Below are 21,945 nucleotides of genomic sequence, written 5' to 3'. Positions count from 1 at the left end.
ACAGTTCAACTCCTTCCTCGAGGGTGGTAATCTGGAATTCAAGCAAAAGGTTGCCCAAAATGTTATTCCCAGTCAGACTGGATAGCCACAGAAAGTCACTAGATAAGCCAGAGAGTGATGGGGAGCAGACAGCCGTGTAGACACACTTGGACTCATGACACAGCCTCTGCTGCAGACATGCACCTTCAGCTAACTGCAAAATGGGGACATGAGGTTCAGGACTGCTCTGTCCCACACCAAGCTCCACGTGAAACAGTCATTTCCAAAAGCTACTGCCCTACTCCTCCAGCTGAGAGGTCCTGAGCTACAAAGACCTGCAGCAGAGCTAAGCAGGATAGAGTAGTCAATGATATAAGCTTAGCCAAGATCAGCTGCTAAAGTTTTCATAAGTTACTGGTTTTATTATGGCCTGCACTAAGGTATTGGTATTTTAAAAGCACGAAGCAGGGCATGTTTTCTGCTTAAATTTATCAAATGATACAGTTGCTGGATTAGCAACTGAAACCAGAGTCGGCTGAAATGTTAGACCAGCTTTGAACAGCAGTAACTCCTCTCAAAGAGGTGCAGAGAGAACACTTTGCTCATTTCAGTTTATTCAGCTAGTCCAACAATCCATAGAGAAAGGTCGTATTTCTCCAAGAATAAACGAGATGCCAAAAGCTGATGTTACCAGTTCTGAAAGCTTCATGACCATGAATCAAGCATTTGTATTCCCAATCAAGCATCGCTAACACTTTCTTTATTAAAGTCACTTTAAATGCAGGTTTTCCTCAAAATATTTACACTTAAGTTTAACCAAAAGATTTTGTATTTTTCTTCCAGTCCCTGCCCTCGAACTACACCTCAAGCAAACGGAAGAAGATTCCCAAATCCTCATTGCCATGGAATTCTGCACAATTACACAATGTAACTTTTTATTTTTACTATTATTTCAAATTCTACTTACCTAATCTTAGAAAACTAAAAATATAGAACAGGATAAAGATAAAATATTTAAATTATCTTTAAGGTTTCTTGGCTTGATAAGTCAGATGCTGATCTGAAAGTAGCATTCACCTCAAATATATGAGTATGTCATGAAGTTAACCCCATCAAATAAAGTTTCAGTCTTACCAGTCTCATCTCTAAAATGTTCACTAAGCCAAGCCTAACATACCCTAAGGTTTGCCTTAAGGCCTCAACACAAAGAAGAGGCAGGAACTTCACGATCAGGACAACAGGAATCCTTCTCTCTTGGGAGAAAATTTGGGTCTAAAACTACTTTTTGAGGAACTGAGAATTTAGGATGCTACCAAAACAAAACAACCAGGCGTGGTTCCTCATAGAGAAGATATCAGGAACTCCATATGACAGGCTCAGGTCACACTGCCTAAGAGTAATTCTCTTCTGCAGAGGGGACGGAGGCATCATGAGACCTCCCACTCTCAAACAGAAGAATTTAGAGGAGAGGCCCTAAAATTCAAGGGCACCAAACAGCAAAAGAGCCATCGCAGTCACAATTCTGGGGTAAGGTAACACCAACACTCACGCCAAGATCTGCACTTGGTAGAGGCACATCCTCAAACCATTCCACTGGCTGCTTCAGCTTTCTTTCCAAGAACAATTAAAAACGCATGGGCCAGGCGGCTCCTAAACCAAATGTTTTGACCCCTTCACAATGTCTCTGAAAAAACTGATGACTAATCCAAGTGCAGGAAGAGGTGGCCAGTCCATTCCGATGTACAAATGGCCCAGTTACCAATCCAAGACTGCAGGGACTTCCTGACAAAGTAATAATGGAGGTGAGTCTAAGAATATACATATCACACCTACATGAGTAAGCCAGCCAACTCATTACAAAAGGAAAGCCTCGTGCCAAAACCTTCCCTTCCTTCCAAACAATGAGGCCGAACTGAACGTGACTCAAATCCATTATTCCCCAAGCTACAGGTTATTTTGGTTTTGTGGGACAGAGTGCTTAAACCCTGGCCCAGAGAGGCCAAGAGGCACCAAAGATGCACGTTAGCCAAGCAAAGAGATCCTCCGAGCTTTTGTTCGGTTTGACAGAAGCCAAAGGGCTGGCTGGCAGGACAGAGAAGATTTTAAAGGTACCACTAAATCGATAACTCCTGGGAGATATGACCCAAAGGTGACATGGCCAGAGCCCAAGTGGCCATGAAGCACAAAGAGAGATGCCCAGCACAACGCATCTTCTGCTTCACCAAAGCTTTTGTTTCTTTTAAGGAAAGTGTGCCGGCCTTCTTTAAGTCCTGTTCCTTTCGGGTGAGGAGGTGCCAGATTTCTTGCTTTCTGTATTTACAAGAGGGGAAATAACAACCACAAAAGTTTTTTTGGACTAACAGGAAGATTGAGAGGAATTGAAAGCGGTTATCTACCTTCACCCACGAAGCGCTGCCGTAGCCCTTTGAGGGCCGTCCTCTGAACTTTGGGGAGGGAAGGGCAGACAAACAGGGGGACAAAACCCCCCCACAGCCCAACGCACTGCGCTGCGGCACCACCAGGTCCCGACAAAAAAACACAGCCTGGCAGGCCGGCACCCCCACCTACCACCCCCCAAGGCTCCCCCCACGGGTGACCATGGCCGGGGGGGGCTCAACTCCCCACGGAGCCTCTGTTTTAACTAAAAATACAGGGAGGGGGTTAAAAAATAATGGGATAAAAAGCAGAGAATAAAGGAAAACAAGGCCGGGAGGTTGCGTCTTCGCCCCCCAGCCTCACCCCAACCCCCCCCAGGGGCGAGGCCCCGGGCCCCAAGGGCTCCCAGCGGCCGCCGGGGGGCGCGGCCCGGCCCCCCCTCCGAGGCCCGGCGGGGGGAGGCCGGGACCTGCCGGCGGCAACAAAGAGGCCGGGGCGGGCCGGGGGGGTGCCGGTGTCGGTGGTGCCGGAGGCCCCGCGGCCGGTCGGTCGGCGTACCTTGAAGTACCCCCCCTCGTAGAGGGTGTTGGGCGGCCCGAAGATCGCCACCTCCCAGTTGTAGAGGTCGGACTCGTCCACCAGGGTGATGCGGAAGCCCTCGACCGGCTCCTCCTGCAGCGACTTCAGCTCCAGCATCAGCGCCTTCTGCGAGCTGCTCATCTGCTGCTGGGCCATGGCGCGGCCCCCGCCGCCGCCGCCGCCGCCGCCTCCTCCTCCTCCCCGCCGCCGGCCTCTGCCTCCTGCTGCTGCTGCTCCTCCTGCCCCTGCTGCTGCCGCCGCCGCCGCCCCTGCCCCTGCCCCTGCCCCTGCCGCTGCTCCTGCTCCTGCTCCTGCTCCGCCGCTGCCGCCCCGCCGCCCCCCGCCCCGCCCCGCGCTGCCGGCCCCCGCCGCCGCCGCCGCCACTTCCTTTTGTGACGGCGCCCGCTCGACGCTGACCTCAGCGCGCCGCGACACGCCCACTGCCCCCTCGCGGCCACGCCCACCCCCCTGTAGCCACGCCCCCTCGCCCCGGCTGCCACGCCCGCCCCCCTCCTGGCCGCCCCTTCCCTCTGCGCTCACGCCCGCTCCCCGTATGGCCCCGCCCCGCCCGCTGTAACCACGCCCCCGCCCTAGTTCTTAAAGGGACAGCACGCCCCTCATCTCACCCCTGCCCCCCCCCCCCTCCCCTCCCATGTCCGCCATGTTCTCGGTGGTGGCTTCTGGAGGGAGGGGGGGACGGAGGAGCAGGCAGCCGTGTGGGGGTGGGGATGGAGCGGGCACAGCCATGTGTTCCCCAGTGCTGGTGGGCGAAGGGTGCTGGGTGACGGCAGGAGCACCACCGGGATAGGGCAGGGTGGGTGCGGTGGGTGGCCACCGTCCTGGCATGGCTTCTCCAGGATGTCCTGGTCCGTGGTCCCTGGTGGAGCTGCTGTGCTGAAGGGCAGGGACATGGAGGCTGGTGGTCCGGAGGCCATTTTCCTACGGAGGCTGTTGGTGCACAGAGGCAAATGGTCCAAACATGGAGGTGTTTTGGGGAGTGGCCAAGCCTGACCCAGCACCCCATAGTGATCCCGAAACACCCAACGGTGACATCAAAACAGGCAGTGCTCCCATAGACATCAGTGCTGTTTTCACATAGCTCCACAGATGCACGAGGTGCCAGAGCCAGAAAATCATTGGGTTCCTTCCTCCCATCCACCCAAGGAGCAAAGACACCTGCAGGGGTAAGGCGGTGCCCACCACAGCTCCACACGTGGTACTGTGAACACAAAAGAAAGGTTAAGACCTCAGACGGTGCCTGCGAGCTCTTATTCCTTAGCAAGTCTTTATGGAATCAAAGAACAAAGCGATGATCCAGAAGGACAAACAGCACAGCACAACTGCAGATGGCACAAGTCTGGGTCTCACTTCTGGAAGCGTTAATGCATGCACCTGCCTGTCAGCATATGGGGCCACTCAGCTGCTTGCAGCGTGCCTGGCACAGACACATGTGTGAGCTGGAAGTCTTTCCTCGGCCAAGACGGGAGAAATAATGAGGAGGTAACAGGGCACCGACAGGGAAAAGTCGATGCGTATTACCTGTTACAGAATTAAAGTGATTCTAACGGGGATCATTTTAATAGCTAAATGCTATGATGAGTTCTGAATTATTTGTAATGTCCCCCAAAACGTCAGACTTACTAGAAGGATATTTCTGCTCTCTGTGTACTTGCGGTCAAATAAAAACTGTGGATGAATGAAAGTAAAAATCATATAATGCCTTGAAGTACATCTATGGCATTGGATTACATGGAATCTAGGTATGAAATGGTAAAGGACCTTGAGAGGCTGCAATATAGAGAGAGACTGAGGAGTGTTTACTTTAGAGATGAGATTAATTGAAAAGATCAAAGCAGTCTTAGGCACCAAGAACAACGGGGCACTCAACAGGGACTGTCCAGAAAGTGGGAACTGAAAACGGGGAACAGTTACTTCACTGGACCGTGGGACTCAGTGCTGCAGGATGTAACTCTGTCCAGGACTAGGTCCTTAATCCATTTCTGCTAGGCATTGCTTTCATCATTCTGCACGTGGCAGAGCTACTTCACCTCGTGGTGGCCCAAGCTCCTTGGACAAACAACCTGGAGAAGCTGTGCCTGACCATCCCTTCACCCCTGTGTAGCTTACCCCTCTGCCTTTCCTCCACCAAGGGTACAGGCCCTTGCAACATCCCATCTCACCCTGGAAACTGTCCCTGCCAGGACTGGCACAGGTTTGCAGAAAGCTGTTTAATTCTGCTCTCACGCCTTCAGCCTGTGGGCTGGACGTCTGGATCATGAACACTTCCACATTGCTTGTGTGGTTGAGAAACTGCTTGTTGGAGGAGCTCTGCAGAGGTCAGGCTGTGTCATGCTGGGGATATTTTCTGCCAGGAGCTCGGTCCCATATTATTTACATCTTGGGTTGGTGGATTTAACATTTTGATGATACGGGATCAGGCTGACTGGCAGGACACGTGGGCCAGCAGCCGAGTGCGCCCCTGGTGGCAGGTGCTTCCATCACTGCTGGCTTTGGCCACCCTTCTTAGTGCCTCGACATCTGAGCCACATCTGGAAGGGCTGCAGGCACAGTGCTCTCAGCAGTGAGAGAAAGCTCTTCAGCTCTGCCTGTCATGTCCCATCCATCTGCACCGAGTCTCTGGCTTCATCCCACTTCTTCCCAACCCAACAGCCCCCCTCCCAGCTGCCTCATTACTGCTCGCTGCTCCTCAAACCCTATCAGCCCCGTTCATGCCTCCGTCCCCACCTCCCAAATGCCCAGGTTTAATGTTATGGACACTATCGTTCCCAAACGCCTCAGCATCCACTTCCAGCTGCCCCTCCACATGCCCTGCTTTCATTGCGGATGAGTCCAGGGAAGCACCCAACCCAGAGGGCCACGCTGTGCCCTTTCCCACTGATGTTACACCACAAGGATTTTCCCACACTGCTCCGTTAACGCAATGTCCCAGCTTCTGAAGAAACATGGTTTTGCCCAGAGGACAATATATGTGTGATCCAAACAGCCGGAGGCAAGTCCTTTTGGGATTGTGCTTGCCCCTATTCCTGTGGTAATTGAAAGAGCTTTCCTTGCAGCCAGCCTCCAACACAGGCTGAAGCAGCCCAATGGTGGGAAGGATGAGAGAAGCAGAGTTTGTCACCATTCAGGACTTATCTCCACCTGCTGCCTGTCTCGAATGTTAACGAAAGAGGCAATCATGCAAGGCAGAAAGTAAAGAAAACCCTGGTGTATTCAATAGGGCAGGCTGAAAATTTTCCATCAGGACTGCTTTTAGAGGGAATACTGATCTTTTTCTCCCAAACTTTTTTTTTTTCTCTTTCACAAAAACATCCACTTTTCACAGAAAATAGAAACCACTGAAGAAACAGAGCATTGTGAAGCGCGGGCACTGCTCTCCCACAGACAGGCACTGAACGCCGGCACATGGGGCTCTCCATGTGGTGTGCTCTGCCACAAACCCTACGCTTGTTCTCTCTCCATCTTGATTTTTTCTTTTTTTTCCTGAAGGAACAGCTTTGCTCTTTGGCCTCAGAAAAAGTGAAATAGGGTCTGGTGTAGGGCAGTGTGGCTCCAGGAAGGGGAAGCCCCAGCAGCAGAGAAGGCTACACGTGCCGTTGTGCCAGTTCCCAGACGAAGAGCTGGTTTCTGTAAACTGGACCTTGGATGCCACTGGTGCCTTATGTAAATCTGAGATGAAAACTTCTCTCCAAGCCTTTCTGCTTTGTTCTCATCATCTATTTTTAATATCTCTCTTCCTCTTCTCTTTCCTCCTTCCTGAGTGCCGCATTCATGAACGACGACAAACTGAGAGTTAACTCCTCTGCTTAGCAACAGCAGAAGTCTGCCACGGGAGCTTTGGGAATGCGAATACTGCCTCGGTGTCACACTGGAGGGTTACTGCCCTGTGAGCTGGCAGAGAGAGGGGACAAGAGGTGGGAAGAGAGAGCAGGCCCCACCTACGCTGCTCAGATCCCAGGGCACAATCAACTCACACGTTTGTCTGCAGAGCTTTATCCAGTTCATTTCCTGAGTGGCTCTGAGGATGAGATATCTGCTCCTTCCTCCGGGGAACAGGACCAGACTAGGCTAAAACATGAAGCCATCTCCTCTCCTGCTGCCTCCTCCCTGCTCTGCTCTGGCGAGGCATTGGCAGGGACACTGGTGGCACTGGGAGTCCAACCTGGACTTAACACTGTCATACAGATGCTGCTGTGACAGAGATCAGGCAGGGGTAGGAGCTCTGGTCAGCTGCCCTAAGAACCACTCATAGCCCCCTGGGAGCCCTTTGTAACTCAAACCAAGGGCTTGAGGACTGCGGGACTTGCAAACAGTGCAGGACACCTGGAGGTCCACCTTGTTGCTTTCCTGCACTAAGGCAGTATCTGCTTGTCCTAAGCAGGCCCAGACATGTTTCTCCAACCAGTGCTTCCATATTTGCTCAACCTGCTCCTTCAAACTCCACAAACTGGGGATCAGCTTGCTTCTAGGCTCACCTCACCTTCCAGTTAGCTTTCTTTCTTGTCTTTTTTAGGTCTACCCTACCCCAACTCGTACCTTGTTTCTTCCAGACCACTGTAGGTACAAAGAAGACAGCAAGGAGACTTGACTATTTCCTTCATCTCTTACTGAAGTGCTGTCCACTGGTGCAGGTCTCCAGCTGTGCTTCACAGACTGGTTTATCTGTCAAGGAGAAATCAGTGATGGAGGAATATAGGCATTTCTTCTGTTGTTTGCACCTGAAACCTTGGTCCCAGACCAGAGGGCAGCCAAGCACCATGGTATGGAGCTCAGGCCAGGCAGCAAGGCCCCATTGCCAAGCAAGTATTTCCTCATAAGCTCCCCAAGCATTTAGTGAGAGGAATCAATGTGCAATCCTCACCTGTATAGGGACTGGGTTCGGAGAGCAGACCCAAGTGCTCAGGGGAAGCGGCTGTGAATCTCTGAGGATAAAAGCCTGTCCACAATTCACCTTTTAGCTCTGTTTCACCTAAAAATGGGGCAAGCAGATCCTCAGGCAGAACTCATCACAGAGATGAAGAGATGCTTTCAATAGGCAGTCAGCAGCATCTGGGTTAACAGGAGCCTGATGCATCAAAGTATCCATCAGCAGAGAAATGCAAAGTTTGAAAGATTCATAACAAAGCAGAAGAAAAATGAAGGGAAAAGAAGGTCTTTAGTACTTTTTTTAACCTATTTGATTTGCCCTTTCTCCTGCTTGTTTAAATTTGAATGGAATAAAGTTGTCTTTTTTTTCTTCTTTTTTTTTTTTTTTTCTCCTTTCTTCTCTAGTTTGTTCTTTTAAAATGGATGAAGTCCATCACAGGGGTTTGATAAAAGAGTGCCATGAAAATGCCTGCTGCTGCTCTCATTCAGCTGATGAATAAATTATAAGCACATTACAATGCTATTTCAGCTGTGATTCCCGGGCCCGGGGGTGGGTGTGTGTGTGACGGCTGTGACCTTATGCCTGTTAGACACTGGTTTGCATTTCCAAAGAGTTTGTGTAACCCACTGTTCGGGTCATCTTACACCTCCTGTTCTGGGCTTGGTGTGCAGAAATAACTGAGTCTGCTGGACCTGCCGGCTGTGGGGACAGTCCTCCAGCTGTGTTGGCACGTGTTATGGTCCACAGAGTTTCCTGATCTGATTTCTGCCCTCCCAAGCAGCCATGTGAAGGATGCGACACTTTGTTGATGGGAATGTAACTGAGGTGTCCATGCGGTTCAGTTTCTGTGCTGGGGGCTGGCCTTGTAGGTTCCTTGAGGAAGGACTGACCTTTCCTCCAGGGCCGGTGGCCATCAGACCTGGCTATCCCTGGCCCTGGGGATAAGTGATCTGGGCTGGGCTGGGAGAGGAGGGAGAGGGGCCAGAGTCCGTGAGGTAGCTGCTTGGTGGGCTCCTGAGTCTGTCAGACCCCACTTCCACCTTCAGAACAGCATCAGTCCCGTGCTTGTGCTGCAGCACAGCAATGCACCCAGTACCCCAGAAGTTACAGAAAGGTGTGGGCAGGATCAGCTCTCTGAGCAGAATGGCAGGTCAGGGTCCAGTGCTGGACTTTCCTCCCATTAATGACCTCTGGTTTTCTTTGAAGATACCATGGCTTTTGCCTGGGCATCCACACTTTGTCAGCTGGAGAGCTTGAAGCAAATGGCAGCTGCAGAAGCAGGAGGTGAGAGGGGTGGGTGTGAAGGCACAGAGGGGAAGATGGGGTCATCTTCTGCCAATAGCTCCATGAAAATGCAATGCCAGTCAGGTTTAGCTGAAGATGCACAGCTCAGGTCCTGCCCAGGACCTTTTGGCCTTTTTGTGACCATTGTCACAACACATATGAACAGATTCAGAAGGAAAGCAAACTGCAGCATAAGCAACAAGCCCCAGGCACAAGCAGCAGTCTTGGGTGGCCAAATGTCTGAGAGACTCCCTTGGGCAAGAAGGTCCAGAGGCAGGTCAGAAGGTGTTCCCTTAGAGACTCCACTTCCAAATTCCTAAAATGAGAGGTTCCTCTAAAAAGCGTTTGCAGGGCTCATATGGCAGATGCAATATCTCACTCGTCTGCATCCATGAGCAGGCTGTGAGCCCTGGAAAACACTGTGGGGGGTGTGAAGCCCTGCTCAGAAGCATGGGCTGGATATAGAGGAAGATCATTGAAATGGCCCTGCACACAGCTCTGTGCGTCCATGCGTGGCTGGGAGGAGGCTGAACATTCCCACAAGAGCCTGAATCACCACCAAGGTAATTAATGCAAATTTCCCAAACAGGCAAACAAGTCTGGAGAAGCCTCGCTGCCTGGCCTGAACACCGTGAACGGTGCAGTCATCTTCACCCCAGGGCCTGCAGTCCCTTGGAAATTTGGGAAGAGCTTTTAAGGGGTCTGGAAAAGAAATCGACCAGAAAACCACCGGTCTGATCTCACATGGCCTAAACCCTCCAGTGTTGTCCACTTGGGAGAGCAGTTCTCATGCACCCCCCTGGAGATGAGGGGGCCATGAAGGGATGGGAGCCTCATCACAAGCATGCAAGGACAAGGGCTCAGGAGGCAACAGCTGGAGGTTGAACCCTTGGCCCCACCAGCTTCCCTGCACCCCATGTGCCCTACAACCACTTGTCGATGGTGGCTATAGGGAACATGGGGTGTCTGTCCCCCTTTCTCCACCAGCACCTTGGGCTCTTGCAGACCTCGGGGACACCCCTGTTATGTCCCTGCCCCATTTGTCTGGCTGTGGCTGGGGGGCTGAGCCCTACAAGAGGGTCCCTGGGGGAGCTGTGTGTGGAGCAGAAGGTGGCCATGCCCTGTAGGTGATTTGCTACCTCACTCCCCATCTACAGCTGCACCCAGGGGCAGGTAAATCTCCTCCAGACTTGCTTTCCTGCGAGTTTTTCATTTCCATGAATTACCACCGTGGTTCTCCATCCTGCAGAAAACTCTTTGGCTGCACTAACTCCAAGCTGTCAGTGCATGGCGGGTTTTGCACATCCCATGTCCTTGGCCCACTTAGCACCTCTCAGCATCCTTGGGGTCGTCTGCCTGGCCTGCAGGATGGGTTCTTCTCCTTCTGTGAACCTCTGCCGTTGATTCAAGGGCTGGAAGAGTGTGGAGGGGACCAATGCCAGGCTGCATGCCCAATCTGGATGCTCACCAGGACCGGTCCCCTCCACAGAAGGCAGAGAAGGCTCCGGTGCTGCCAAAACTATCAGGCTGAGGATTTTATCTCAGACAGCTTTGGTTTATCTTTGCATGGGTGTCCCAAGGGTGTGGAGGAGGGAGCCAGCCCAAGCCTTTGCATCCAGACCCTCATTTCCGCAGCCCAGCTGCTACAAGCCCCAACGCCCTTGTCCTTGCCTCTGACAGAGGCTGGGAAGCAGGTGAGAGAGGCCGATGTGTTCCCTCACGCCGCAGGGTAGGCGTTCAGCTGGCTGAGCTGGCTGCAGCCCAGCCCTGGCTGGTCTGCGCTGTCCTTGTCTCCGAGAGCATCGAGGGGCCTCTCCTTGCTCTCACCCTGGGGAAAATAAAACACCTCTGAATGTACTTGCTGGCTGGTGGTAGGGACCCAAAAAAAGGCAAGCAAACCGAGCGGGGGAAAACTACATCAGGCAGGGGCTGCAAAGAGGGAACCGTGCGGAGCAGTGAGCATCTCACATGGACCACATCCCTCTTGTTGCAAAGAAGCAGCAAAAACACTGCGAAGGGCACACAACTTGGGTAAAAGCTTTTCTCCATCTCAAATGTGCTCTTCTCTTGGCATCCATTTTTAATAGAGTTCCCTCTCTCTTTTTTTTTTTTTTTTTTCTTCTTTCTAAGTGCAATGCTGGTGAGCATTGCCGGGGCACTCAGTTCCTTCCCTTGGCAGCACAACACGTGCTCAGCTTCAGAAAAGCAGAGATTTCCCTAGAGTGAGACGTATTTTCATTTACCTGATCAATTATGAGCAACAGAAATTAGAAGGGAGAGTTTGGTAACATCGTGCCTCGCCTGTCCTTTAATGGGATAAAGCTGTTTCTTCCAGAGCCATCTCCAGCTGAGCTTGATGTGGTTATAAGGCATTTTGCTCTTTTTGTCTTCATATATGTGAAAATATTGTCCCATTCATTCTCCTGTTTGCTTCTGCCGCCTACCCTCCATTTCATTTACCCTCAACAACATCACGCCTTTCTTGTAGTATAAAATATGTATACATACATGCTTCTCTCATATCCACTTGCTGGCTAAAAATTTGTGGTAGCTGTCAAAGAGTCTGATACAAAGGCACAATGAAAATACCTTCCTATTGCTCTTAATATTCTGATGATTAATAAATAATAGTCATAAGAGGCATTTGGATCATACCCTCATCTCCAGGCTTTGACTTCTGCTTAACCCTCAAGTGCTCAGGCACTTGCACTCAACCACCTTGGTAGGTCCCTGCCAACCGAGCTATTCTATTCGATTTGATTCGATTTGATTCTATCTTATTCTGCAGCACAGGAATGAGAGGGGAGATTTGGAAATTCCCACCGCCAGGTCTCGGGCTGGTCTCCTTCTGCTCTCGCCTTATCTCACGGCCTTCAGGCTCAGTGTGTCAGCAGCTGGTGCTCTATCAAGGCCCTGCACTGAGTGATTTTGCCCCATCGCCCTATCTCCGGAGCCTGCCCGAGCGGCTCCCATGGGCGCTATCTCCTCTCCCCACCCGCTGGGTGCCTCTGGGAGATGCTTGCACAGCTCTGCGGCCAGATCGTGTCCTGGGCCACTCTGTGGTCCTAGCCCTACTGCTGGGGCTTTGCTGGTGCACAAGAGAGTCCTTCATCCCTCAGCACCACTTTGCTCTTCCAGCTCTTCACCCCTTACAGAGCACCTCTCTGTCTGTGTGCCCTGTTTATTTGGAAGGGCTTCCCTTGGTCATCCCCATGGGCTCTGTGCCCCATCCAGCTGTGCTGGGCTGAGCTCCAGGGCCAGATTCATGCAAGTGGATAACAAACTTATCAGGACCGACGTGGTGTTTCAGTATTGGGCAACTGGGACCGCTTCACTGCCTGCAGTTACCTGATCCCAGCTCCTCTTACAGTGCAGAGAGGCATTTGCAATGGCAAGCGGGGAGAGAAGGGAATCGCAACCAGCCCCCCCAAAATCACCTTCATTTTCTTGGCTATAGAAATGATCCATCAAAAACAGTACCTCTCATCATGAAAGTCCACCCTTGGACAGCCATGGAAGGATGTCAGAAGATGCGATACTTCCCTAGAATAGTTCCCTGACCTCCGACAATTTTCTGTGACTCAGAGTCCCTGAGTCAGAGGTGTCTTTGTATGTAATACTCTTCAGTAGATTTTTCTCCTGTGAATTTATGTAGTTATTTTTGAAGTCGAGTAGATTTTAAGCATTTGCAACATCCTGTGGCACACAGCTTCCCACTCCAATGGCCTGTTTGGGTGCAAAATCATTTCCTTTGGCTTGCTTTGATCCTGCCACCTACTAGGTTTTTTAATGCCCTTATCCTCACGCTGGAGATGATGACCAGTCCTTTTCCACCCAAGTGCTTTCTGCCCTTCATTATTTTACAGGCTCTACCATAACGTTTCCCATGCACATTTTTGGGGGATAGGAGAGTCCCATCCTGTGCAGCTGTCCCTTCTATGGATGTTGAGACCTTAAGCTGTTAGGATCACCTGAAGACGGCTTCCCTTTGGTCCTCATCCCTTTCATGACAAGCACCACGAGTCTCAGGTGCACCTCCACAGATTGTCTAAAAGACAAATCAAAAGAAAATAACCCAAAATGAGATGTCACCACCAAGGTGACTTCAAATTGTCCCCTGTCTGTATTTTCTCCCTTGGGTGCTACTGCTGTCATAACCTAGACTGCAGGACTGGGGGAACCCATCTCTTTGTGTTTGCTTGCACACACAGGGGACACAAAAAACCCTTGAGTGCTAGCAGAGCACACAGAACAGTGGCACTTGCTGTCCTGGGGGCTTTAGGGTTTCTGTGGGGAATGAGAGCGAGAGCCCAGGACAAGAGCCTCCACACCCACAGGACTTCTGCCAGCTGTTTCTGCAGAGGCAGAGCTTTCATGCCTGGTCTCTGCTAGCACCCTCTTGTGTGGACTCTCCAGTGGCTAATAATGAGTTTCGTCCAACTTTGGTCCTTCTCCTCCCAGCTGAGCTGCCTGATCCCACAAAGCATCTCCGAAAGGCCAGCATCTGAGGGTGAAGCTGCCCCCATGGGTTCAAAGGCAGGAATAAGGAGGAATCTGGCAGCGACAGGCAGTGTGGTTGCATCATCTCTGTTTCTGTGGGAAGCAAGAGCAGAATGGGAACTGCGAGGGAGCTGCCTGACCACCCGTGCCAGCCCTGGCTCAGCTCTCCTGCACCCTGGCAAACCCTGGCACTGCCCTGCCTCAGTTTCCCCATCGGGTGAGCGAGGAGGATGGAGCACAATGGTCTTGAAGCTGGGACAAAGACAAAAAGAAATAGACTGGTTAAATCTGAGCTAGGCATGCAAGTCATCATCATCATCATCATCACCCTCACCCTGCCAATGTTTTCTCTTCTTGCCCAGGTGATCCCTTTGCCCTGGCACCGTTCACTCCAGCTCAGCCCTGTTTGCACTTCCCAGCCCTGTGACAGCCAGTGCCACATGAAGCGAGGGAAGGATGGAGGGATGGAGGGGGCACCGGGTGCCTTGGCACTGGGAGGTTTAAGCCGTGGATAAATAAATGCCACATTAGCATGTTCCTGGCTCTCTTCACTACATCCAGTCTCAGGAGCTGCCTTGGAGATTGATTTTTTTTTTTTTTTTGAAAATTGAGCAATATTCTGCTGGAGGGAAATTGCCAAGGGCTGTTTTTGTGGGATTGTGGCAAACAAACCATCGCTGATAACGCATTGCACTAGTGTGAGAGGTCCGAGCTTCACAGGTCCTTCCCCTCCCTTGGTGTCCCTGGTGTGATTTTTGGAGGCTGCAGGTTGTTTCTTAGGATGAGGAAAAAAAATAAATAAAAGGGAAAGGTTTCTCCTCCCTGTTGCTATGTGTAAAGTCCACAGCAACAGCAGGGAAATCAGGCAGACTTGCTCTCTAGCCTGTCACAGAAAGCAAGCCAAAAGCAAGCAGAAAATAAAAACATGAACGTGTTTCATGGACTATGAAACGTGTGAGCTTCCCATCAGCTCTCTTTGTGCAATTCAGGTCACCCAAGTTTTGCGATAAAGCTGTCGGAGCTGCTGGCTTCGGGCAGTCACAACCAGTATGTATGGATTATTTAAGTTACAACCGGTACGTATGGATTATTTAAGTCCTCTCTGATTTTATGACCTTTTAGGGGATTTTTTGTTTGCTTGTAAGTGGAGCATGTAACACACTCTCCCCAAGCACAATCCACTCGGGAGGGCTCTGGATGTCATGGGATCCTGGACCCTGGTGCTGGGGACCTCGTACAGCTCCAGCGCTGCTGATGCTGAGATTTGCAAAGCGTGTGCTCCAGCAGAGCGGGCAGGGGAGGCTTCACGAAGCAGGTCACCATCCTGCCATGCCAGGTGTGACCGCTGGTGCTGGTGAGACGCAGCAGGCGACCAGCACCCCATCCTCCCTATAGGGACCTGAGCCCTTCAGCCTGTCATTGGAGGGGACCTGGGACTGGGCACTTAAAATGACTTTAGAAAGGCACTAGAAATGACTTTAGAAAGAAAAGAGGCCTGTTTAATCCCACAGTGAACTGCAGCTTCTGCTGGGGTGAAACAGACCCCACCTGTCCCCAGGAGAGGAAGCAAGGTCCTTGGGTGTCCAGACCATGGCTTTCTGTGGCCACGGCATGGCCAAGGGGGTCAGGGGCTGGATGCAAAGCTCTGGTGGGGAATGCCCCAGGCAGGATCTGGCTTTGCCTGTGGGAAGCGTGGGACATCTGCGGGTGATGCTGTGGGACCCCCAGGTCCCAACCCATCTGGTTTTGGCGGGGGCCCCGTCCCCTCCCTCAGTGTCAGCTCTATGTACCCGCATGCTGGTGGCACAAAAAGGTGGGCACTTGGGTCCCCTTAAAAAAAAAAACAAGAACAAAAACAACCTTAGGAACCATGGCCACAAATGAGTACCAGGCTTTTTGTTTTGCAAAGCATAAGGGTATGGTGGGCAACACCAGCCCCCTTTAATCTCCTGCAAATCCCCCTTTTTGGACACCAGAGATCCCTGGTGTGGTTCAGTGCTGCCACTGCCCTCCTCGCAACCCAGGGGAAAGTCACTGTGAGAGGACAGCCCTGCCCCACCAGCATGGGTGAACCCAGTGAGAAACAGGCGGAAACAGAAATAACCCAAATAGGCAGGGGGGAAAACTCAGCCCTAGTTATTGGTCCCACCAGCACTGTTATTTCATGGGAGATATTTCTGGTACCTCCTGCTTATCCTGGAGTGTGGCAGGAGGCTGTGTGCCCCTGTGCAATTTCTATCTAGGTGGAACAAAGAGATGGGCTGTGGTTGCCCTGGGAAGGGCTGGTGGCCACGGACCTTCTGGGATTTGGGGTAGGACACAGCGTCAGGTATTTGGGTGACTTGGCTGAGAACAGGTGATGATAGCCAGGGGCTGTGTCATGGCTTCTTTAGAGCAATTTAGCTGTTTTTAAGGAAGTATGCATGTTGTTTGGGGGAGTTCTGTCATTTGTAAGATGCCATGCTGACTACGGTGTCCGGACAGCTGGTGGCGATGAAGGATTTCCCTAGGGGCATGCTGATGCTGGCTCTCCATCCACCTGCACCTCCTAGGAAAGCATCAGCTCAGGGACACCACACCAAGGAAACTGCCAGGCTCCAGGGGATGGAGCCAGGGAATGGATCCCTCCCATTCCTGGGTGTGGGGCCGGGGCATGGCCAGACACAGGATCCTGTGGCTTTTTGGGCAAGTGGGAGGTGGTGGTGGAAGGCGAGCAGTGCCTGTGAGGGCGGGCACAGGGAGTGGCATGCTGTGAAGTAATTTTTGATGATGATTATTAATATTAGCATTTAAGAATGGGGCATAATTAATGACTTGCCAGGTGCTGAAATACTTTGTTAAATAGCCTCTTGCAGGAAAGGCGTCACCCACCGGCACTGCTGCAGGGCTGGCCGGGCCGCCCTGGGACAGCACGTGTGTACGTATACGTAAGTGTATATGCAGTATGTGTAGGTGTGTGCTTCCAAAGGGAGGCTGTTTTGGGGCAGGTGTTACAAGGGGATGCTGAGGCACTTCCGCTGGTGACACCCGTGGGCATCCCAGCCACCCACCCAGAGCTGCTGCTCGCTCCCTGGTGGCACAGTCCCTTGTCCCCTGTCGCTCTCAAACAGCACAGGGACGTGACCTTGTGGGCAGCGATGATTAAACGAGTTTTACCAGCCCTCCTAAAAATCATGAGCAGAGCTGTAATTACTCTCACCCTGAATCAGAGGGGGCCCGACCCCACAGGTATGCCCATAGCAGCCAGAGGTGTCAGGCAGTGAATCGCAGGGTCAGGACACAGTGAAATGGAAATCTGGGAGAGGAACTGAGCTGGACCAGGTGACCCTGGCATATCAGGGATGGGAGGGAAGGGGAGGAAGGAGCACTCCTCCAGATCTGTTTGTTTCAGGAGCACAGAGGATGAATTCCTGCTGAGGTAGGAGCTGACACCATAATTCACGCTCAGCAGAGTCACGGGGCCAGTCCACAAGAATTACTTGCAGAACTGGCTGGGAGTTAGGCATCCGTGCTAGCTGGAAGTCATTCTTTGCAGGTGATGTTGGGATCCGAGGGAGTGCGGGGGAGCACGTGCACATGGATGGACAAACAGTGTTTGTGTACCCACCATCGGGGCAAACCCAGGGGACCCGACCTGGGCTGATGAGATGGAGGAAGAGGTGATTCGCTGTTATAATAAGCAAAAAAATGTCTCTGACGATGGGTATGTGAGGGATGCAGCCATTTAACCAAAAGGAAATGATGCGCTGCTCCAGTCAGGGACTCACTGGGGTTTGCTGGGCAGAGATGCCATGCGGTGGTGGCAGGGGGAAGCAGGGCTCAGCAAGGCAAAAACCAGGTAGCTGTGGGCACTGGTGGAGGCCTGAGTCTCAAATCTGTGACCTCACACTGGGGGATGCATATGGGATGGGCCTTTAAATACCCTGACAACCCCAATCTAGCTGGACCTGAGGTTTGCAGCTGTTTCTGCAAAGGCACTATATTAAAGGGAATATTTCTCCTACTCCAGTAACCCACTTGTAGGCTGCAGCCAGCCCAGCCCAGCTGCCCTTGCTTCCCCAGCCTTGCAGAAGTTTCCCCACGCAAGCCAGGCTCTGCAGTTTTGCCTTGTGCTCTCTGCAGGTTACATGCGGGATGCCCACCCTGACAAATTGTGAAGTAGTGCACCCCTGGCTGCTCTGAGCTCATCCTACCCAGGAGCACACTGGCAATGCTGCCTGGTTCCTTTGGGAAACAAAGCTATTTTCTGGGTGTGTTGAAAACTTCAGGCGTAGTATTTTTGCAGTAACTGTTTGGTCAGAAATCCTCGTGCCAGAAGCCGTGCTCAGCTCCTGCTGAACCACCTGAGGCGTCACTTGGTAGGACAGGGCTGTTACACCCAGCCTGTCCTCACGGAAAAGGAAACCATCTCTGCTGTCTGCCAGGCAGGTCAGAGGGGGCTCTGGGTCACCCCTTGGGCTTGTTTTTGGGGCTGTTTGGGGACCAAGCTGCTCAGGTGCAAACGTTACAGTGCCTCCTGCTCCAGGCTGGTTGAAAATCACGGTGGGATGACTTGTGTAAGGAAGGGTTGGCTGTTCTGCCTGGAACTTAGGAACAGGCGGAGAGCTGCAAACACCAGCCTGAGCGCTTTAGCAGGACGTACTAGGAGCAACACACTAATTATGTGAGAGAAACACCGAAAACCCTGTTCTGAGAGAACTTTGGAGATGAACAAAGCTTCTGAAGGAGGCAAACGGAGGGCTGGAGCCAACCTGAGGGTGCCCCATCCCACGATGACCCGTGGCACTAGGACTGTGGCAGTGACGTGACTGGGGGTGGCTTGTTGCAAACCGTATGTAAGTTCGTGAAAATTTTAGGGTGTGTAGGGGCATTCAAGGTTTTAATTTAAAGGCTGGACGTGGTGCTTAGGGACCAGTGGGTGACATTGGGGGTAGGGCGATGGTTGGAGCAGATGATCCTGGAGGGCAACCTTGGTCTTGGAAAAGAACCTCACTGCGATTGTATGGTTTGACTCTGCGGTTCCCCCCGTCTGAAGGGCAGTGGTGTCTCACGACCACACCACGACATCCCCACAGCTCTGCCCTCAGCACCGTCAAACTCCAAAAAAAACCCAAAAGAACTCAAATCATCCCCATTTTGCCCCCCCCCCCCAGCCGCCAAGCGCTCCCAACAGCCGCACGCGCACGCCCACCCCCGCCCCGAGCACGACCCGCCGCAAAGCGACGACGAGCGCCCCTCCCTCTCACACAAACCTACCGGGGGGGCGGGACGGGAGGAGGAGTTAGCCAATCAGAAGCCCGAAACGGAGCGCGCGGACCAATGGGCGGGCGGCGGGCGGGCGCTAGCGGGGTGGGCTGCGCCACGCGGGGCGGTGGGCAGAAGGAGGAGGCGGCGGCCATGATGGCGGTGAGGGGGCGGGGGGCAGCATGAGGGGGCCCGGGGGTGCCCGGCGGGGCCGCGCTCGGCGCCCCGAGGCCCGGGGCCATGCTGTGTTCTCCCCGCAGGGCTTCAAGGAGCCGGTAGAAGCGGCGGAGGCGGAGCAGGGCTCGCAGACCCCCGGGCGAGGCGCGGCCCGGGGTAGGAAGAGGCCGGCCCCGGCCCCGGCCCCGGCCGCGGCCCCGTCAGGGAGGCTGAGCAGGGCCGAGCTGTACGAGCCGCCGAGCAGCGAGGAGCTGAACCGCCTCAAGGAGACGGAGGATCTGTTCCACTCCAGCCTGCTGCGCCTGCAGGTGAGATCTGCCTCTCCTTAGGGCCCGGGGGGATTTTGGGGGGATTCTGGGGGCAGCGCCAGGCTGTGAGCAGCTGCGGAGCCCTCCTGGCGTGTCCCCTGCAGGAGCTGGGCTGGGGGACAGCGGGCGTGGGGCAGGGACAAAGCCCAGGCTTCCTGAGACTTACAGTGTGTTCTTGGGATCTCGGCTACAGTTCTTGTTGCCATGCCACCCAGAGCTTCTTGCTTCATTTATTGCATAAAAATTGAACGTTTCTAGCAGGCGGTTGTAGCATGTTGGGAGTGTGAGTGCCGCATCTTGCCATGTGGTGATGTATTGCTTGTCAGGGTCAGGGAGTAACATCGCCACGTGCACCCGTCTGCTGCAAGTCTTTTGAATGGGACAGGAGGGTTTTTTGTGTTCTAGGGAAACAAGCAGCCTGTGTTAGGAGGGGGTGCTAGCTAAATAGCGCCTGGTGGTCTTCACGTGTGTGGGTTTTGTCAGGAGCAGCTGTGATTTCCTGACCGCTTCCTAGTTTGGTAGCAGGATCTCTAGGACCTCATTCACGTTGTAAACCTGCAGGAGCTGGCACTTTGTCATGCAAAAACCTTTCTGAGAGCAAAGCCCGTGACTGTCGTACCATTTTTTTCGTGGCTGGACCTCACACAGCAGTCAGCGGAATGGAGCTGATTTCCATCTAGCACTTTACAGGAGAGGGCAGGAGCTCGTGCCTGTGGGCTGACTATTCTCCCAGCTCTGAGATAAGTTTTTTGGAGAGACCCAGGCGTTGCCCAGCTCAACTTGCTGCCTTCTGTGCCTTTGTGCTGTCAGTGGTGCAGTTCTAGTGTTATAGCTGCTTTTCATGGTCCCCTTTCCCCTGCAGATCGAAGAACTTCTGAAGGAGGTTACACTGAAGGAGACGAAGAAGAAGAAGATTGATGCCTTCCTCCATGAAATTAACGGCCTGCTGAGCGCCATCCCGGAGACCTCGGAAAGTGACGTAGGTCCCAGGAGGCTGGAGGAGGCAGCGAGGCCCCTGTGTGGAGCGGGCTCTGCTGATGACAGAGCCACTTCCCCATGGGAACCTCCCTTAGGGACAGAAAAAATACTGCCTTGCTTTACGTTGGAGGGGTCTTCAAGTTCTGGGTGTGGGTGCCTGCCAGCTCAGGGCAGCGCTGTGTGGGAGGAGGGGTCTTGTTCTGTGCCCATCTGCTCTTGGTGGTGCTTAGAGCCTTTATTTCTCCTGCCCGTCCCCAGCTCACCGACCAGACGTGGCTCCCCGGGGACGTGAAGGTGCCGTTCCTGCAGGTGCCTTTCGACGTGAAGGGCAAGTTCCGCTTCCTGCCCCCGGCCCAGCTGAGTGTGGTGGGCAGCTACCTGCTGGGCACCTGCATTAAGCCCGAGATCAATGTGGATGTGGCCGTCACCATGCCACGGGTGAGTCTGGCTGCGCCTGAGCTGAGCGCCATCTCCTCCTGTCCCCCGTGGTCCTGCCCCTCTCGTGATTCCTGACACGGACACGCAGCGTGGCAGCTTCTGTGAGGAGCTGGGGAGTGAGGCTTTGGTGCTTACGCTGTTCAGAGTTTCAGTGGCTTTGGTTTTAGCTCCTTGTGATGATCTTCGTGCCCTCTGCTTGGGCCGAACCTCTTCTATGTTCTCGGGGAAGTAGGATGTGGTCTGGCTTTGAGTGCCATTGCAGTTCTGCCCCTACTGCCAAGTCTGTGTTAGAGGGAGCCTCATGTTTGCAGGCTGTTACTGGCCTAGAGCTGCCTCCTCTTGCTGTCCAGTGTGGCTCTGACGGGCTTTGGGAAGATGCAAAGCCCCGTTGGGCTGCACAGCCCCGCTCTGTGATCCTGCAGCCTGGTGAACCAGCAACAAGGCAGCGTTCCTTGCTGACCTGGAGCTCTCTCGGGCCGTAGCTGTGTGTTGGAGATGGGGGGAGCTGTGGGTGTGGTGCCGTGGGCTTAACCAGGCTCTGCGTGCAGGAGAGCTGAGATTCCCCTGTCCCCTTCCTTGCAGGAAGTCTTCCAGGACAAAGACAACCTGAACCAGCGCTACCACCGCAAGAGAGCTCTGTACCTGGCCCACATTGCCCACCACTTCTCCAAGGAGAGGCTCTTTGGCAGCGTGAAGTTTGCCTACATGAACAGCAACCATCTCAAGCCCATCCTGCTCCTCAGGCCCCAAGGTAGAGCTTGCCCCTTCCTCCAGCAGAGGGATCCTTGCAGTTGGTGATACATTTTTCAGCTTTGCTCCCAGTTCTACCTCCTCTCATCCCTCACCCATCCTCATCCTCAAGGTCTCCTCCCCTCCTATGGTTCCTGAGCCTCTTCTGCAGCTTGGCTGGGCTCCCCAGCCTTGCTGGCTTGCCCAACCTCAGGGAGCAAAGCAGACCCTACAGAAACGTCTCTGTCTGGCACTGTCTTTCCTGTCCAGTCTCCTCACCCCTTCTCCCCGTTATCTTCTTCCCCCTTTGGTGCTTACAGGCAAGGACGAGAAGCTGGTTACTGTCCGACTTCACGCCTGTCCTGCCCTGGGTTTCTTCAAGCCGAGCCGCTTCCATCCTAGCAAGAACAACGTCCGGACAGCCTGGTTCATGGAGCAGAGCGCCCCCAAAGGAGGTAGGGCCTGGGC

At 53.3% G+C, this 21,945-nt stretch overlaps 2 protein-coding genes across 3 annotated transcripts in view; one reads left to right on the top strand and one right to left on the bottom strand.

The window, feature by feature from the left end:
* The window catches only part of UBE2R2 (ubiquitin conjugating enzyme E2 R2), a 52,826-nt gene extending 49,619 nt beyond the window's left edge, over positions 1-3,207 (bottom strand). The window contains exon 1 of the mRNA XM_040540954.1: positions 2,914-3,207. Coding sequence (XP_040396888.1) covers positions 2,914-3,090 — 177 coding nt within the window. The 5' untranslated portion in view covers positions 3,091-3,207. The remainder of the gene's footprint in view (positions 1-2,913) is intronic.
* A 15,746-nt stretch (positions 3,208-18,953) lies between these two features.
* NOL6 (nucleolar protein 6) overlaps positions 18,954-21,945 on the top strand; it is a 29,597-nt gene continuing 26,605 nt past the window's right edge. For both annotated transcript variants that reach the window (XM_040541315.1, XM_040541316.1), the window contains exons 1-6: positions 18,954-19,009; positions 19,108-19,332; positions 20,195-20,311; positions 20,569-20,748; positions 21,331-21,499; positions 21,798-21,932. In XM_040541315.1, the coding sequence (XP_040397249.1) occupies positions 19,001-19,009; positions 19,108-19,332; positions 20,195-20,311; positions 20,569-20,748; positions 21,331-21,499; positions 21,798-21,932 (835 nt within the window). In that variant the 5' untranslated portion in view covers positions 18,954-19,000. The remainder of the gene's footprint in view (positions 19,010-19,107; positions 19,333-20,194; positions 20,312-20,568; positions 20,749-21,330; positions 21,500-21,797; positions 21,933-21,945) is intronic.

This window comes from Cygnus olor, chromosome Z (assembly GCF_009769625.2).
Source record: "Cygnus olor isolate bCygOlo1 chromosome Z, bCygOlo1.pri.v2, whole genome shotgun sequence".
In the NCBI taxonomy this organism is placed as follows: domain Eukaryota; kingdom Metazoa; phylum Chordata; class Aves; order Anseriformes; family Anatidae; genus Cygnus; species Cygnus olor.
This window is presented reverse-complemented; position numbering and strand designations above follow the sequence as displayed.